This window comes from Protopterus annectens, chromosome 3.part1 (genome assembly GCF_019279795.1).
Source record: "Protopterus annectens isolate FY-2018-M chromosome 3.part1, PAN1.0, whole genome shotgun sequence".
NCBI lineage: Eukaryota > Metazoa > Chordata > Ceratodontiformes > Protopteridae > Protopterus > Protopterus annectens.
The window spans coordinates 444,720,989-444,740,639 of NC_056732.1; the positions used below are offsets into that span (position 1 = coordinate 444,720,989).

General features: G+C 38.0%; 1 protein-coding gene across 3 annotated transcripts in view; it reads right to left on the bottom strand.

The window, feature by feature from the left end:
- GALNT11 (polypeptide N-acetylgalactosaminyltransferase 11) overlaps positions 1-19,651 on the bottom strand; it is a 1,380,327-nt gene that overhangs the window by 75,941 nt on the left and 1,284,735 nt on the right. For all 3 annotated transcript variants that reach the window (XM_044066892.1, XM_044066893.1, XM_044066894.1), the window contains exon 10: positions 15,908-16,012. In XM_044066892.1, the coding sequence (XP_043922827.1) occupies positions 15,908-16,012 (105 nt within the window). The remainder of the gene's footprint in view (positions 1-15,907; positions 16,013-19,651) is intronic.

Here is a 19,651-nt window from a genome sequence, read left to right on the forward strand (position 1 = left end):
TGTTTACTACGTGCTATCGTAGACCTTTAGTTCCTGACTAGTTGGTGATTTTTATTCTTTCTTAATATGTCTACTGTAGCATTGCTATTTGCACTTTGCATTTCTTAATATAATTCAGTAGTTTTGCCTTGTCTATTCCCGTGAAGCCATTAGGTTCCAAAATAATATGTTTAGTGTAGCCATCATAATAAGAAATTATCATTCCCACCTATTATATATGGCAACTTTTTAAATGTTATTTTCTAGCTTTTGTGATATGTGTACCCAATAATGTTTGGCAGGCTAATCCTTTATGCAGTTGTTTCTTGACATCTTCATTTGAATCTATGTCACAGTTTACAAGGCTTTTTGTTTTAATGAAAAACCCTCAAACAAAAATCCAAACACACCCAAAACACCCCCATAATCTATTAAATTAAAACAAACACGCAAAACTACGTACATCTTCAAATAATAAAGTTTAACCCACCTGATAGGAGCAACTGTCCCAGTTTGACAGCTGCACCCACAGGCATTAATAAACCTAAAATTAAGGTTACTCACGCTAAGCCACATATTACAGCCTGTGATCCTACTTACAGTAATTGTTGTCTGTTTTTGTTTTATCTTTATTCCCCCCATGTGAAAAACAACTTGTATGCTTTCAGAAAACATTAATTCTTATCCGTAAGAAAAAGTGAACTTTCTTTAAGTACAACTAAATGATACACTGTTCTAATAAATACATTAGAGTATTTAGATATCAGGAAAGCTGCTATCTCTTACTCACTTCCAATAACTTAATTTTTTTTTACTGAGCTGATTGCACTTATACCTTTTAAATGTTAAGTTTTTCTCTGTAAACAATGTCCACATCTCTTGATTTATTGCCTTCACATTTAGTCAGCTTGTTTCCATGGAAACAAGAACAAAATGTACAACTACCCTTAGCTGCAGTCTTCTCAACTGGCATTAAATATTTATTTGCTTAAAGAATACTATTCACTACATTTTGGTCTCTCATAACAAAAAAACAAAAAAGTGCATACACACAATATGTCATTAGATTAGGCCAATGGCATTACGCCAGAGATCCACCTATGGAAAAGTAAAAGAAAACATTTCATTTTCTACATACATTATAATCAGTGCACTTTAACACCCAATCCCCCATCCCAACAGCTCAGATTCCAACCTATTGACTTCAATATGCTTTTAAGTCCAGTCCTCCTTCTCTTTTTACGTTGTAATGCCTACATTTCTGAAAACAAAAAAGACAAAAAGTACCTGTTTACTTTAGTATCTTTATCACAATTACTGAAAATGCTTCACTACATAACATAATTTTCTTATTATGAAATATTCTATACAAATACTGCTAAGAACAAAAATTGTTTTACTTACAGTTACTATTTCATCTTTTGTCCTTTCTCTTTCATCCCCCTTTAGTGTCCTTCCAAACATTAACAACATGAAGTGGGGTATATGTCTATCAGTCCACCAACAAATTTAAAAAGTCAACAAAATTCCAGTCTTTCTCAGCAACTTTTTCTTGCAAAGCCATATTTCACAAATGTGACTGATGCTTTATAGACCAAGGTACTCCTGATTCATCTAATCAACTCCTATGCTTTTTTCTGTCTCTCAAGTATTTTCTTTTGGAACTTTGAAAAAGGTTTCACTGGCGCAGTCTTTCTATGAACTCTACTATCAGAAGAATGAGAAGCAAAGTCCCCCTTCTGTTTGATGGCTCACCCCTTGTTGAACAAACTTTATTTTCTCATAGCCTGTGTGACAAACCAAAACGCTGCCCGCCCAGCTAGCTGGAACTTTGTAAATAATTGTCATTTGTGAATATTGCTATGATTTATACAGAACTGTATGTTATGTACTGAGCTTCAAGAATGTAACCACATCATACCCTGCTGGAACATAGAAGATTAACTTACAAAACTTCAAGAAAATAAGTTTAAATTAAGTGCTTTACGATGTGCTATAAAGTTAGTTAATGCAGCAAGAAGGCAGGATGTCTAGAGCTAGAAGTTTTTCTACTGTCTTGGAGAGAAGTATTTACTATGTTTAAAATGGGTTCACTTCAGATGATTGAGTTTCCGAAATCTCGGAACTCATACGATCAAGACCATATGATCGAGTTTTCAGAAACTCTGAAAGGGGGGGTTAAATAAAGTGTGTGAGTACCTTAGGTAAGTGATTCTGCAGGGGTCAAGCCCTCTGCACCCCTACTACTTAAATATATGAACTCTGAGAATGTGCTGCAGTGGGGAACAGGGAAATCTCCCGTTCCGCAGTGTCTTCAGAAGCGCGGAACAGGAGATTTCCCTTTTCCCCACTGTAGCGTGATCTTGGAGTTAGTATATTTAAGTGGGGGTGTGGGGGGGTGCAGGGGGGTTACCCCCTGCAAAAATGTCTTTAAATGTGTTTTCTTTTTTTTTTATTTTCACTTCTGATGTTCAAGTTTCTTAAAACTGAAATGTATGGTCTCGATCATATGAGTTTCGACATTTCAGAAACTCGATCATCTGAAGTGAATCCATTTAAATTGTAAAGTGTTTTACTGCTCTGTGACTTCCTAGCAGCTGCACATCTGAGAGATGGGTACTTCTCACACAGAGATGTTAACATTTCTGTTAGTATCGGTTAGCCTTGGAACCGAAGGAAGGTGACAAAGAGTGATGTCATCCAAGCTGACCCAGCAGTACTGTTTGATAGTAATTTAAAAACTCTCTCAGAGAAAGACTGTGTATTTTGTATCTTGTCTTGGACCTAGAAACATCCATCATTACCATAATCTGCACTTGCCTTGCAGTAGCGCCTTGCTAATAGTAACTTGGGAAAAGTAATTTTTAGATATAGATAGGAACATAGTAAAGATTAGTTTAGATGTTTTCTGTATTTATTTGAGACTGTCCTGCAATGTTGTTTTAAAATATTTCCTGTGATTCTGAACTCTATAGTTACTATGTTGATTGAATATTGTCTTTGTTCTTTTATTATTAAATATATTTAAACCTATGTTTGTGGCTGATATTTGTGAAACATATTTAAGCTCTTAGAGTACTTGCATATGTAGTATTTGGTGAAACTAAACAGGACACTCCTAAATAGCCTTGGTCTTGGTCACACATCATTTGTATAATAGTAACATTACATAATAGGATGAGTCACTCTTTGTAAGGGCCTTTATAGTAGCTAATAAGTAGGGGTTGGTGGCACTGATAACTATCTTACAGTCTGGGCAGAAGGGGGGCATAGCTAGTAAACCTGTGCCAGCCTTCCCCGTGTGTGTGTGTGTGTGTGTGTGTGTGTGTGTGTGTGTGTGTGTGTGTGTGTGTGTTTGCATATAAATCAAATCTCAAAGTGTGTTGAGCAGGAACATGAAGCACTGATTGGATGGAGAGGGTGCTGGAGTTCTTGGCTTGACCCCTTAGCTGAGATCGTAACCCTATAGCTGTGCCAGTGGGGTGTCTTACTGGGGATCTGGAGAAAGAGGGAGAAACCAGCCCCAGACTGACTGTTATCTCTGTGTGCTCTTAAGGGAAATTGTACTTTACTGTGTGTGTACTTGTAATCCTCCCATTGTGTACGTCCCTCACTGTTGGCAGTGGTGCGGATTAAGGCTCCTTGATTACTGGGCCAGTGTAGGGGCATTACAGCCTGTTCTGCATCAAAAAATGGCTTTGATCCTCCAGGAAGAAAATATTCTGAAGACAGCTGCATACAGCAGCTTGAATCTCACACCTGCATTTCAACATTCTCTGATTGCTGGGATAAATCTGTTTCTCTTCTGCTTGGTGTACAAGTAATCATTTTCCACAAACACTACCTCCAATATTTAATACTTCGGCCTTCTGCCAGTTTTGTCAGGATAAACTCTTTCTGCTGGTATGATTGCAGCTTTACTAATAAAGGTCTTGGCTACTTTCTTCTGTCCAGGTTTGGAGCATACTCACAACATGCCCTTTTAATTAACAAATCCATTGTTGAATACCAGTCCAGTTTCATATTTGTGCTTTCGTAAAATTAATATAGTCTGTTCCTTCCAGTTTCTTTAGTACAGTAGAAAATCTCAGGTTTTCTTTGTGTGCTCATTTTCCGAAACAGCTCTTCTTGAGCAGTCTCATACTCAGTCAGCCTTTTCTTCATTTTGACCTCTGATTTATGCAGTTTTATCAGCTCATTTGAATATATGTGTAAAGCTTTTTCCATTTTTTTCTAGTCTTTTGCTGTTTGATTTGACATGCTCCTTCAGTGTTTCATTTTATTTTAATCAGCTCCAAATACATTTGGCTTATTTATTTTTCCCTCTAGATTACTAGAAGCCATGTCTTTCATAAAACCTGGAGCCTGAATAGCTTTTTGCTGAACAGCTGCAGGATTCTTCACAGTCACCGTTTTCTCTTGACCTTTTCTAGTTGAGTTTCTTTCAGGATCTCTAACTTTCTTCTTTGCTGGCATCCAGGCAGTGTACATACTAGCCAATAACTGAATTTTACTAAAACAGGTAGAATTACTAGCCCTTATCTAGCAGTTTCTCTTTTCATACTGGGAGAGCTGAAATTAAGCTCTTCATCACTGTGCAACCATCTTGGGAAGCCAAGCTAGTTTATGTTTTATTTTTTATTTTATTTTTTTATTTCTTTCTTACAGCAGACTCACTTGATCCAATACCATTTCCTTCATGTTAATGTGTGAACAAGGAATATGAATTAAAATTTCTGAAGGAAGAAATGATGGTGGATTGTATCAAAAGTCTTAGAGGAATAATGAACAGTAGCATATCCAGCCATTCAAGCAAGTGTTTTGTGATGTCCAGAAGGGTACTTCTACATACAGGGAGAAAGCAAAGCTAAAAATTATAGATAAGCCTATGTCAGACCAACAGCTGAAGGAGTTGTACATATTTTCCAGAATTATGGACAGAGGGAAGAGGAGTGCAATTGGCAGGAAGTTTCTAAGCATATGAGAAAAAGTGTCTTTAGGGTAAGGGGCGATAATAGCTTTTTTCAAACAAATGGCATGTTTTCCTCTTTGCCGTGCAATTTATGAATTAAGTAACTTATCAATGAGGTCTGCAGTTACTTTGAGATATTCCAAAGACAGACTCCTGTCAACAGAGATGGAAGCATGTTACTACAAAGGCTTATATACAGACCTCTCAACTGTAGCTCTCAAAAGAGAAAGACAGAGAGAGAGAGAGAGAGACAGAAAAACAAAGAAATTACATTTTAAACACCCTGCCCCAACTCCTGTCTTTGAAGTTGTGCAACATCTTTGTGTGAGGCTTTCATGTTATAAGCACTTTCTTTGAGGGTGCTCCACCTCCAAAATATTGATTTTACTGTCACCTGCCCTTAAAATCTACATAATCTTCATAATGAGCTAGTTAAACTGACTATTGCAGCAATTATGAATGCTATATGAAACACATTAATGCATGGTATCATCAGTGACCCAACAATGCCCTTTCTTGGGCTATGTTTTAATGTCATTCCTGTCTCCCCTGTGGTGCTTTCTGCACATCTCTGCATGATAGCTTCAAGGATATCTGATCAGGTGGATACCTTTTTTCCTTTATGGTGTTGATGAGTCCGGCTGTCACTGTCTCTTTAGGACTCAGCGGTCAGTAGTGTATTATGACCCTGATAAGTTCCTCTCCTCATCACAATGTGTAATAGCACATCCTTTGCATCTGGATGTTTGTGGGGACAATTCCAATAGCTTAGGCTGTTACCTATAGTATATGTGGTTTCCTTTGATGAGAATTTGCCAACCCCACTGTCACAAAACAATTCCAGAAGTCTGTCCAACATTTGGTGCACTCTCCTTGTAATCATTCTTTGTATTAACCACATTCCTAGTACAACAGCCTAACAGAGACATATGTTTTTAAGTGCATGTAAACTTCTTCACACTATGAGGTACTCAAACTTGGTAGTGCACAGTGTAACAATGCTTGCCAAGATGCATCTTGGAAACCTTTTCTTTCAGTATGGGGAGTCCATGACCACTTTGATCATCACACACATTACATGTGACAAATCAGAAATCATACATATAACCCAATGTTTGTAATGCTGAAAATTTTTTTTTTTTACGCCAGCAAAAGTGATTGTAACTCATTTGATTGCTTCTGCTGGCATTAAGTCCGTGCAAGACTGTGGCCATTGGGGATCAGGGAAGTTGCCCTTCCCCTCTGAAGACTGAGCTGGTATATATAATTAGCAGGGGGTGCATTGGGGCATGCCCTCTGCAAAATGTGCAAGTGTTTTTTTTTTTTTTTTCAGTGTTTTGGCTTTCAATCTTAAGGGCCGATATTTAGCCATTCGACTTTTGTGCACTTCAATGCTTCAAAGTATACCTGACAAATCACAGTGAAAGCATGTCCATGTGTATCTTCACACCGCAACTCCAATTTCTCCCCAGCAGGCATGCCATAGGCTAACTGGTGTTCTTCAAAATACCTGAAGTTATGCAAGTAGTGTGTATTCCACAACTCACTGACATCACATCCAAGAATATTTTTTCTTCCTGCAACCTGTGAGTGCTAGGATGTGCTCCAGCCCATGAATGAATAAAACAACCTCTTCTACAGATGATTCTATTTTCGTATTTGTTTTTAGTTCCACCCATTTTTTGAACTTAGTACCTGAATATGACACAGATGTAAGTCTACAGACACAATCAGTATTATAAGCAGCATATGGATCAGCTGCACCTAATAACAGTCTGTTCGATTATGGCTTCATTATTACCTAGACAGTAATCTGAGAAGGATGGAATGAGCGATTTCATTATGGCACTGCACACTAGTCGAAACTGCAGCAGAGCAGCTGCAGAATGCAGTGATTGTACATTGGTTGAGAATCATCTGTACCATAAGTAATGCACTTACAGAGGCGTGTGTGCAACCACTGGCTCACTGCCACTACAAACAGCACTAACCTGCTGAAATAGGTACATGTAAATGGAAAGTTAGTGGACTGCATGCAGAAACATCACACCTGCTAACAAGGAAAAAGTAACATCAATTTTACAGTAGCACTAAAAAAAGAAAAGAAAGTACTTTTGTAGGGAGGAGTTGCGCAGCTCACACCCTGCAACTTTAAATATACGAAGTCCAATTCTGCTCTCGTCCTTGGGAGTAATAATATTGCTTTATACCCGAAGTTCTGCAAGCCTGTGACTGGTATGGCTGCAGTGGTTCAGTGTTACTACTAACCTAAGTTTTTGTTACAGTACAAAGATACATAAAATGATGTCAATGAGCAAACTATATGTTTCCTAAAAGAAACATCCTCCACTACTCTGAGGCTACAGATGATGGGCTCTGTCTGTCCAAATGCATTCCCTTTTTTTCTAGACAGGGGCATGTGGTGGCCAAGTACTAAAAACTGTATGTAAGTGGATAATGGGGACTCTATTGAGGATAGGCATGTGGAGGAAAGCAACAAGGGCTGCAGAGCTAAATGCCCTAAAATGGAAAGTGGCAAACATACACTGATAAAAAAAAAAAAAGCTGCAGAGTCACATCAGCAGAGGAAATCATGTCTCAGCTTTTTTTTTAATGAATATGTGCCTGCACTGTGATAAAGCCAAAATAGTGGTAGACTAAGGCCTAAAATCAGGGACTCTTTTAAAATATTGCTCTAATTTACTTTCAAAGCTAACTAAAAGCCAAATAAAACCACAAAAAAATAGTAATACAAGTACTAGGAAGAAGCAGAAGGGTGAATCAAGAATTAGACGCTAAATTTTAAATGCTGTAAGCACTTTTGTCCGTATTTATAAAACGAACTTCTTCAGACAACAAGAGCAAAGCTAAGAGCACAGTTTAAATAACCCTCCATTAAATCATGTGACCCAAAAGGAAATTACATCACTGAAACAAATTTTTTTAGAAACAACACCATCTTGTGGTTCAAAGACTGAACTACAACTAAATAAACAGTTAATTCATAAAAGTGCCTGTCTACCATACATTATGCTACAATAGAAAACACATTGCATTGAAATACAACCATAAAAACCATCACACTTAAAACCAAAAATATTAGCTATCCAGTGCCTTCAATTTTAATAAGCACTGTACTGAGTATGTATCATTCAACCCAGGAAAGCTATATGCATTTAATCGAACTTGCCACTTAAGTTCACAGAGTTCAGAATTTAAGAGTCCAAGGACCCCCTCTTTCATCAGACAAAACTTGCTCAATTACTTTGAATTTAAAATGATGTTCTGGGAAGGTCATAATATGTCTGACTAGGGCATTATGAACATGCAACTTATTAATACTATAAATATGCTCATATACTAATGTTTTAATACAATTGGCTTGTGTCGCTAGCTTACAGGCTTATTGTATGTAGTGCATTCCCTTCTAAAGGACTAATCTGTAGAAAACACAAATTTGTGTGTGGAGCATATCATTTTGTGGTCAGAACTAAGTGTAAGGAACAAGTGGTTATGCCCTGTACTATGTTATGTTGACTCCTCGTGGTCAACACGTGCAAACGATATTCTAGGCGTTTAGACTTGTTGAAGTCCCTAATCAAATAGCCTTCTGATTATGCGTTCATTGAATATAGCACTACTAAATAAGTTTTCTTCTCAAACACAACTATTGCACATTGCTCGACTGTGCTAAAGGTACTGTTATTGTTTAATTCTACTGTACAAAATGAAGTTGTTCTGAACACTGCTCGATTGTGCCAAAAAAAACTGTTTTTAGTTTAAGCCCTACTGTGCTAAAAGAAGCTGTTTTATTTTTCTAAGTTGTTTATTGACTCTAGCTGTACTGTGGAAACAGGATCTGTTACAGTCATAGCTGCACTGTATTTAAAGTAACTGTGTTACAAAAACTCTGTGGTGACTAAGTCCTTCTGTGCTAAAAGAAGCTGCTTTATTATAAGTTGCTTATTGGCTGTATTGTGGAAACAGGGACTGTCTTTCTAAACTCCTCCTTTTCTCTCCCCTAATTCCTTCTCAGTCAAAGTTATTCCGCTATACTACTACTTCCCCCCACCCTAGTTCTAACATTTAAACCTTTTTCTCAAACCAACCTTCTTCTCTACTCTGTCCTATTTCTCCCCTGGATTACCCTATCCTAGGTAATAATGCTCTCATTTGCCTAGCCCTCATCCTTTATCTCTTCCTTTATTTTACAGGTACCTTGCCTTGCTACAAAGACTCAAAACCAATTACCAACACAGGAAGACCACCCACTCCCTCTCTGAACCCTGATCTCCGGTGTAATTCTTCCCAGCAACAGTTCCCCTTAAGAACAGTGTATGTGTATATGCTTAATTTTTTGAACCATGTCTTTTTGTTATATTTTCTTACTTATAGGTTCATAGGTAGATACTAGACTATTGGCTCTAGGGCCTATATAAGCCTAGCCAAAAGGTACCCTGGCTTTCGCCACACAAGAAAATTATTTTCCTGTGCCACTGTCGAGCAGAGCCACAGAACTGATCCTCAGGGTGAATTTCCTCTCTCCCATCCAATAATCAAGATTTTTCTTGAAGAGTGCTAATGAGGAGCTTTGTTTGATATAGATAGGTAGTTTGTTCCAGAGCAAGGGATGTCTCTGGGACAGCAATCTATCCCTCCAGCATGTTCTTTTTATTGTGGTGACAAGGATTAGGTCCCTAGAGTGTGTAGCTCGGCAAGATTGGGATTTCTTTAAGTGGAACATGTCCAAAACCTCTGGGTTTGACATAGCTTTGTATGTTAGGCAGAGATTGCCTCTGAGTAGGCGATATGCTACGGAGTAAAGTGGCTCCTGGTCAGCTACAACCCGTATCTGTGCACCCCCCCCCCCACCCTGCTCTCTCAAGCAGTCAGTCTAATACTTGCTACCTACCAAATTAACTCCTGCTCTGCAAGCTCCATTTGCGTATAATTTTTCTCCCCCTCTACTACAGCCCCACACCTTAACCTCTATGTTGTATCTCCACTTACTCTACCTACCTTTTACTCTGGACACACTTACTCTTCCTACTGTATAACCCTCTGTTTTCCCCCTATCTTCCTCTTCTAATCCACCCCCTACCTCCCCTAGCTTACCTCCATGCTCTGAGGCCACTCTGTCCTTCCTCCATAGACTAGTGCTTAAATCATAGCAGTGGTATTACCAGTACAGCTGCCTCTTCTCAACTGAGTTAACCTCTCTACAAGCCCAGTGACACCATACCTACTGGCTCTTTTACTTTAAGTAATAACTCCACATTCTGTGTCTATTTTATAGAACAGCAAGAAGCTTGAAAGTGACAACAGTAGTAATTTCAAACTCCCTGAGCTTACAATCTACAAAGTGGTATTTTCAGCACAGCTGTCCTTCTCCAACTTGTCTAAGCTCTCTCCCCAATTGTTTTTCTTTATCTGCTTCTCTCAGACGGTGAAGCCTTGCTCAGTTCACCCTCACTACCGCTCGGGCTCACTTTTCTACCCTACTCCCACCCACCCCTATATCAATTACATTTATAATCATACACCACACCCATTAAAACTCCTCAAACTCAATTATCCAATCAAATCATACCTATCATCCAACACTCCACCCTACTGAACCACACCCTACACAATACCTTCCCAAACACTCACACCCACAACTATATAATATGCCCCCATGCATTAACACCACCAGTCTACATCCACTATGTCTCACATTTACCCTCTCCTCCTACCAAACACAACTCCACTTTACCGCCCACCACCATAGCAGACTCCACTACCAATCCCATTAAACCTGGATATTGTCCTTTATCACCTTCTCACCTCTCCTTCCCCTACCTCTCTCCTGTCTATATAAAAATCTTAGCTACAAAACTAGACACCATTCATCCCAAAGGCCTGACAAAATACTTCACAAAAAAAATAAACTATCTACACCTACGACAAAAACTTTCATGTTGCAGTGACATTCATCCAAATCCAGGTCCCAATAACAGTAACAATACAAACTCAACAAACCCTAATCCTTTATATCTAAGACCTACCTAATCTCTCCTCCTCCTAAACATTAATATAAGGAGTATTCATAACAAAATCCAAGACCTCCATGCCCTACTAACCCTTCAAAAACCTGGTATCGTAGTATTAACAGAAACATGGCATAAACCTGAACATCACGACAATAAAATAACTGCCCCCTGGCTACAATATTTTATGTAAAGATAGGCCAGGAAAAAAAGGAGGGGGCATAGCCATACTATTCAAAAGTCACCTGTCTATTGAGCAATTTGAATGAAACTTCCCAGAAGTCAAAGACATAGAATTAATTCTAGCCAAACTAAAGCTCAACACCAATAAACAAATAATTATTGCAGGAGGATATATCCCCCCCAGGCAATAACACTAATATACTGGAAAATCTACTTAAATCGATGTCCTCTACCCTTCCACAAGAAACCATACTTTCAGGAGACTTTAACATAGACTGGTCTGACTGTACCAGCCAAAATCCCTCTACCTACATTAACCTCCATAAGTTCACCCAAATTATTTCTACCCCCACAAGAATTGATAAAAACTCCAAATGCCAGTCCATCTTGGACTGGATTCTATTATCTGACCCCACTCTTGCCCACCAATCAGGCTGACTCCCTGACAGTCTCAGTGACCATCAAGCAACATACTTAATTAGAAACCAGTCCCACCAAACAAAACAACCTATACTCAGAACTGTATGTAACAAAAAAACCTTCAGAGCGCAGGACATAATCAACTCACTAAAATGCTGTAAATGGACCCCCCTAAAACAACTATCACTAGATGAAGCCGTAGAGTACTTCAACTCAACCTTCCTAAAAATCCTACATTCCTATGCACCACCCAGAACCACTAGAATCAAAACCAACCATGCCCCATGGCTATCTAAAGATGCTAGGTCCTTATTGAAAGAAAGAGACAAAGCCTGGTCACAATTTCACAAACAGAAAACTACTGCCCTGAGACAGAAATACCACGAACATCATCAAAAAATGAATAAAGCTTGACAAAACTAATTACTATAAAACCCTGCAGGAAAAGCACGCCAACAACCCTTAAAAATTCTGGGCCTCAATAAACAACCTACTATACTCTGGCAAACCTACCACTCCTTTCCCTATATTACCAAACAACCACAGTGACATCCCCACCCAATTTAATAAATATTTCACTGAAACAATCCCAGCCCTAGCAGATACCCAAAACACAACTACCAATCCTACAGCAACAGTAACCCCCACCCCATCCAATACAACAACCTCAGTTTTTCCCTGAACCCAGTCCCCACCACTACAATTGCTAAACTCCTCAAAAAACTCAAACCAACAACATTAGCAGCCAACAACCTCCTAGCCGACTTCCTACAGATTACAGCAAATGCTATAGTTTATGCCGTGTCCATCCTCATAAACAGGTCAATAACCGAATGCAAAGTACCCCACACTCCTGGAAAATATCTCATATTATACCTTTGCACAAAGGAGGTCAATCCCTTGAGCTTACCAACTACCGCCCTACAGCAATTCTATCACCCTTATCAAAAATATTAGAGAGAGTGGTTCATGCCCAGCTTATACATTACCTCCAAAAAACAACCTATCTACATCCCAGCATGGCTTTAGGCCTACCCATAGCACTACCACAGCACTACAGCACTGCTCTCATTCTACAACATTATGAATCTACACAGAAATAAAGGTCTATTTGTATCCTCCATATTCCTAAACTTATTCAAAGCCTTCAATATGGTTAACCATAGCATTCTCCTAAAAACCCTAGCTACCCTGAGCATCAGTTCCTCTACCATATCCTGGTTCTCTATTTATCTAACCGACAACAGGCAGTTTTATGGAAAGACCAATTGTCTCCCCTACATCTAGTAGCCACAGGTGTCCCTCAAGGGTCCATCCTTGGTCCCTTGCTATTTTCACTATTCACTAACCAGATAGCCTCATCCTCACCTTCTGCCTCTATAGTGCAATACACAGATGACACCACCATTATATGTGCTGCACCCACCCTGAAGGAACTAAAAACCATTACCCAAAATAACTTCACCCTAGCAAAAGAATGGTTCACCAACATCAAACTTATATTCAACCCAAAGAATACCAAACTTATTCTCTGCAGTCCTGGAGGATCTCCTCCAGTAAACAGTGATTTTGACATAAAATCCAAAGATAATACACTAATCACCCCAACAACGCACACAAAGCTATTAGGTGTAGAAATTGACAATAAACTAAAATACGACACACATATTGCCCAAACAATGAAGAAAGTCAACAAAAAGATTGGCTTCCTTTATAGGAACCAACAGTTTATGTCTAAAAACACCAAAACCACTATTGCAAGAACCCATCTCCTATCTATCCTCCTGTATGCCTCCCCTATCTTAACCAACCTTTGTTACACCGAACTAACCAAGATGGAATCTTGCTACAACAAGATTGCCAAGTTTGCTATCGAAGCCAGCCATAGGTCTCATCACTGCTTGGCCTTCAAGCAGCTAAACTGGCTTGAGTTTCCTCAACTCCTCCTCCTCAATCAACTCACTACTGCCCACAGGCTATACTACCTTCCTGAAAAAAAAAACTGCCCTTCAGCAGCTTATTCACCCCTACACCACCTCCAGAACCTTAAGATCCACGAATCGGAACCACATAAATGTCATTAAACACAAAAATGAGGCTGGAAAATCTCTCTTTGCCTGCTCTATTGCCAGGACCTGGAATACACTCCTAAATCACATAACCTCTACAACCTCTACTTCCCAATTTAAAAAACATCTCAAAACCCACTACATAAAAAACTGGCTCTGCCAATGCCACCTCCCAAGGTTAAGCCTCATCAGTGCACTGTTGCTGGAATCAAGGCAAAAACACGAAAGCGAGGACCAATGCAGGCTGAGGTATATTCCAAATTTATTGAACCACAAAGACACGAAGTACACGAAGTAGTACACCACAGAATGAACGCCTTCACAATCACAGCGTTTTCGTCCAAATGGACTTCATCAGATGAAATGCCTTACTACTTTAAAATTTTTTATATATATAAAACCAGTTTCCACAAACACCAATCATTTATCCATCGCATTATGAACCTACAAATCAACCTACAAGCTACTGAATAATTTAGTATTTCATCACTTCCTATTGCAACCATATTTGTTTCTTTATATATATAAATAAATAAATCAATAAACTTTGTTAAATTCATTTAAAACTTCCTGATAGTGTGTTGACATATTATTAAATTTTTAAATAACTATTAAAAATGTTCATTAAAAATTTTATTAAAAAATAATGTATTATTATACAAGTCAAACCTGCATGTTTAAACATATATTACCTAAAATAGAGTAAGGGTGACACCTACTGACAAAATCTGGTAAATGCTTACTAAAATCACACCTTAGCTGATCTAATTTTCAGAATTAAACTGTTGCTGGAATCCCACTAAGAACAAAATGGTGGCTCACCACCCCTGCTGTACTATCCTATAGTTCTAAAAAATAAAGTTCATTACTGCTAAGTATGTTCTACTGTAAATTCTTCCTGTATGTTAATGCACATCTGTTATATTATAAAATCTGTGTCTGTGTATTATACTGTATTTGGCTTTCCTCCCAGGACCTCTGCTGAAAATGGACTTGTGTCAAGTCAGACTTTCCCGGTAAACAAACTTAAAATAAATAAAATAAAAATAAATAAAATTATATAAAAAAATATCAAAAAATTATGGGTCACATTGTGTACTACGATATTAAATGCAAAAACACTGTAAAAGTGCACAGGAAATTCCATGAAGACTATGAAAACAGCATTGATAGTGAAAAAGAACTGAGAAAGCATCAAAAGCTGCCTAAGCATCTATTAAGGTACAGGTAATTCAAAAGCTGGTGGTAAACACATTAAGTCCCTAACAAAATTGGGTTGTGTGGCTATGCTTTTAAAGGCCTTAATGGTCGCTAACCTGGTATAAAGCTGTGAACCTATAATTAGCAATGAAAAACAATTATATTTACAGTTCTTGTAATATGATGAAAATGACTAAGATAATCTTCAGGATATTTCTCTATAATCATGACAAAAGGTAGTTGCTGATCTCTGCAAACTGGTAGTGTATGTGTACATGGGAATGTGCTTTCTTGTATGTATAGAAAGTAGTAAATCACAATTAAGCAGTTTCTTCATTATGTAAGGAAAAGGGAGAGTTAAGAGAAAGTCACTGATGTAACCCTGTATGGAATAGCCACATTTGCATTATGGCCACATGCTATCAAAATTCAAGCTAGTGGTAAGAGTTCTGTATCAAGTGAGTCGACTGTAAGAAAGGAATAAAAGAAAAACTGGCTCCATGGAGTAGTGTGACGATACCCTGACTGTAACCCTATATCAACTACCCTGACAATGGAGACAGTGGTCGTTGTGTGCAGGAATGAGCAGGCACTGCTGGCTCAGTCCTCCTTTGAAAGGGAGGTAGGTTGTTCGACAATAACAATGACGTCGACTACAGAGAGAGGGTCAAGGCAACAGGAAGGGACAAAACATGAGACACCACAAAATATGATGAATAAGGACCATATGTAGAAGTACAAATGTCAGCTGACTACCATTGTTGGTCTGCGCATGTGCATGTCTCACTTGCGTGCGTACACGTACGTGTGTATACATACATACATACACACACACCTGCCCAAAGTGGTAATGGAAGTTAGAGTAGCATGTAAAAGACTGTAACAGCTGTTTGGATGACGGCCCTTGGAGGGCAAAGGTTGAGTGTTAATGGTTGGTAGACACTATCACACAACAGAAAAAAGGAGAGCGAAAACAATGAAAAGCAAAAATATGGAGGGAGAATAAAAGTCAACGTTATTAGCACATCTTAAAAACATGAAATCTCATTTTTTACCTGATCTGAAGAAACAGGGTCACATTCTTTGACTACTACTAAGCCACCCTTATGACTGGGCTGGCTCTGTGCAACCAGGCATTTACCAGTTCCCAAATGGCGAAGCTGTGGAAAAAGGGGCAGAAAAACATAAGCATATACAAAAACACTCTTGTAAAATAAACAGCAGTACACAATAATGAAAAATTAAATACAATACATTCATTGTTAGTTAGCCCACGTTACAAATCAAATAAAAAACAGCAGACATTGGGCTTTCTAAACCTAGTTAACAAGTCTGAAAAGATTGTTTTACTGACAGCCTCATCAAGAATGTATAACAGATGGTGGCAGATAATACAGAACCTGACAGGAAAATTCAATAACAAAAATTCTAATATTTAATTTGAGTTGTAAAGAGACTTACAAAATCATTTAATTCATATTGTTTAGCTATAGGAATAATACATGTATGCAGTCACCTGTTGTAATTAGTAAATGCATATATATATATATATATATATATATATATATATATGGGTCTACTTCTTTTGGTCGACAACCCATATGACTGACACTCATTTGGTCGACAGCTCATTTGATCGACAAACATTCTAGGTGGGGGGCTTCGCCCCCACACCCCCCCAACTATATATAACAACTCCACAGTCGCACAACAGTGGGGAGGGGGGCAAATCCCAGGTTTTTGCCTTGAATACTTTTTGTCAGCCAAATGAGCTGTCGACCAAATGAGTGTCAGTCATATGGGTTGTCGACCAAAAGAAGTAGACCCATATATATATATATATATATATATATATATATATATATATATATATATATATATATATATATATATATATTGTTCATATTCTTTACTCATTCCCTCCAGTACAACTCTTTTGAGTGTGTACCTTTACCTCCTAGTGGGTGTTGCGTGAGCCTTTAAAAATTAAGTTATCACCTTACAATTCTAACAGATACTCATTGACAGAGGTCAGATATTAATTCAATTGTGTTTGCCATAATGTATGCTTCGAGATAAAATATTCTGATACTTTGTATGTAGCATGATTTTGGAATTATTAATGCAAATATGAACAAGTAACATTTAATGCCTAGAGGAGCAATAGGAGATAACTGCAGATGCACCTGGAAGCATCACTCAGATGTAATGAGTTAAGTGAAATTTAAAAAAGGTTGCATAATCATTCAGATTCAAAATTTAAAGAATATGGAAATGTAAATAAACAAGAGTGAATCTTTTCTTATATTATGTAACACAACCAATAAAAATATTAAAAAGGACAGTGTTACAGTCTAAAATGAAACAGGAAAGACATATCGACAAAGCAAAGGAGGCACTTCAACAGTGAACCAAATTGGTGAACAAGCACTGTGAGGTATGAATGCTAATGGCTGTACCACTCTGCTGCTGTGAATTAACCTACAAAGGAATTAAAAAATGGTATTAGAGGCCGAGTTATAGAACATACTGGAGACTGGTGGAGGCAAACTGGGAAGATGTAGCTTCTGGTCTTAAAACCTTTGAAAGTGATGACCACAGCACTGTGGAAGTGGTTAGCCAGGCTAAAGAAGCCATACAAGCTACACTAGATAAAAATTTCCTCTTTGCTGACCGCAGCTGTCCAAAAGTCATTGGCATTTTACTTGAAACAGCTCAGGGTATAGAGGATGATTAACAGGTTGACAGACAATGCAAGGGACAGCAACTTGTTGACAATCCCTGATGATAATCTATAAGTCACTGTATGTGGAGTGAACACATGGGAGAGAAGTGAAATAGGTGACTGACTGCTATCTTAATGGTTGGCTTTATCCACTACAAGACCTGAATAGTTAAAGATCCTTATGACTCCTTGTACAGTATGACACGTGCTCAAGTTCATGTATAATCGGGCAAGGGTAAACCTCATGGCCCTAATGGCTTGTCAGCTGCAGTACATAAGATTTAGTTAAGACTAGGTGTCTAATCATATTCTTCCACTTGAAAAGTTATTACCGCTCATGGAGATAGTTATTTTAATGATATATATTTAATAATGAGAACCAAGTACTTTACTGACTTCCTGGTGCCTTGACGTCTGTCTTCCAGGGAGTCAAACAAATAAAACACTCCAAACAAGTGCAAAAAGGTAAAACATTAATACAAAAGCCAGCAAAAAGCTAGAATAGATTATCCAGTGCAACGTTTCCAATTTAAATTAGTGTTATGGGTTTAAATACATTAAACTTAATGGCTGTCTGGACAATGGCCACCAGTAATCGCTTCTCATCCTCACAAGGGAATAAATGGGTTAAATTTACTGCAGGAGGTATGATGGCTGGCAGGTAGTGAGGAATTATAGGATCTCAAACACACACACACACACACACACACACACACACACACACACACACACACACACACACACACACATACACACACACACACACACACACACACACACACACACACACACACACACAATCTTATTCACCTGAATGAATTTGCACAGATTTTCAGGTCTTTCGTATACAGCAGAATGACGGCATCCTTACGCTACTTTTTTCTCTTTAGAAACCACTTGCTTCTCAAAGAAAACTAGACTGACTATTGAGCAATACAGTTCCTAAGCCTATAAATAAGCAGTATTATCTGCATACTTTTTGGCATCATTATTTTGTAAATCTTCACCATGCATATGTAAATATTCTCTTCTATTTCTTTCGTTATTATAGGGTTACTACCTTTGTCAGCAAGCTTAATAGTATTATCATTATTATGTTCTTATATTATCATTATGTCATTTTACAAGCTATCCATTGTCTTTTTGTAAATAACTAGCACCTGGCTTACTTTGCATAATGCCACCACCGGTAAAGGTGTAAAAGATGAAACTACAGGAATACAAAGTATCTGCCTAATAAAAATTGTTGGTCTCATAATTCCTGCACACCTCCTACTACAGTAGCTCTTCATCTGAAAAACAAAAGCAATTGGATGGAATGTATGCCTAGTTCAAAAACAGTCAATTCTCTAACAATGCATTTGGTTGGTGAAAGCTAGCAGGGATGAACTATTTTTATAAACAGAAATTAGATCTACATCACATGTAAACCCAGAAATATTACAAAAACTTGTTAATGTCAGAATGGATTACTCATTCAGCTCAAAAAGCAGATCTGAAGAAATATAGACAAAAAACTATATTTTGTGAGAAAAATGTACCTGTCTTTAATGGTTACATCTTATTTTCTGCTAGCAATATTCTGTTCCACTGTTAAAGTTAAACCCTCTTTCTTGGCACTCCCTGATGTTCTGAAAATCATTTCATACATGGATAGACACATTCTACAGCTGTTCTTTAACTAGATCACTCTGAACTAAATCTGTTTTGCTGAAGACAGTGGTCTCATCAAAGTTGCTTCTAGATGTTTCTAGCATTCCTGGGGTTTTACTCAATGTGGTCCTACCAGTGTAGCCCTGATATTTAAGAGTGATGACAATGGTGTTGCTACTATCATGAAGGTCACACTGTCACCACAGAAAGACAATATCTTCTATGATCTCCTTCAGTCATCATTTTCTTACCTGCTAGCAACTCTTGTTTTGGTTGCTTTACATGTTTTTACTCAGCTGTAATTACAATATTCCTGAAGCTGTTTATGTGCTCCAAGACAGTGCACTTCCACTAGACCTAACAACTTGGACCTACAGATAAAACACGAGCGTACAAGTTTATTTTCCATGAATATCATAAA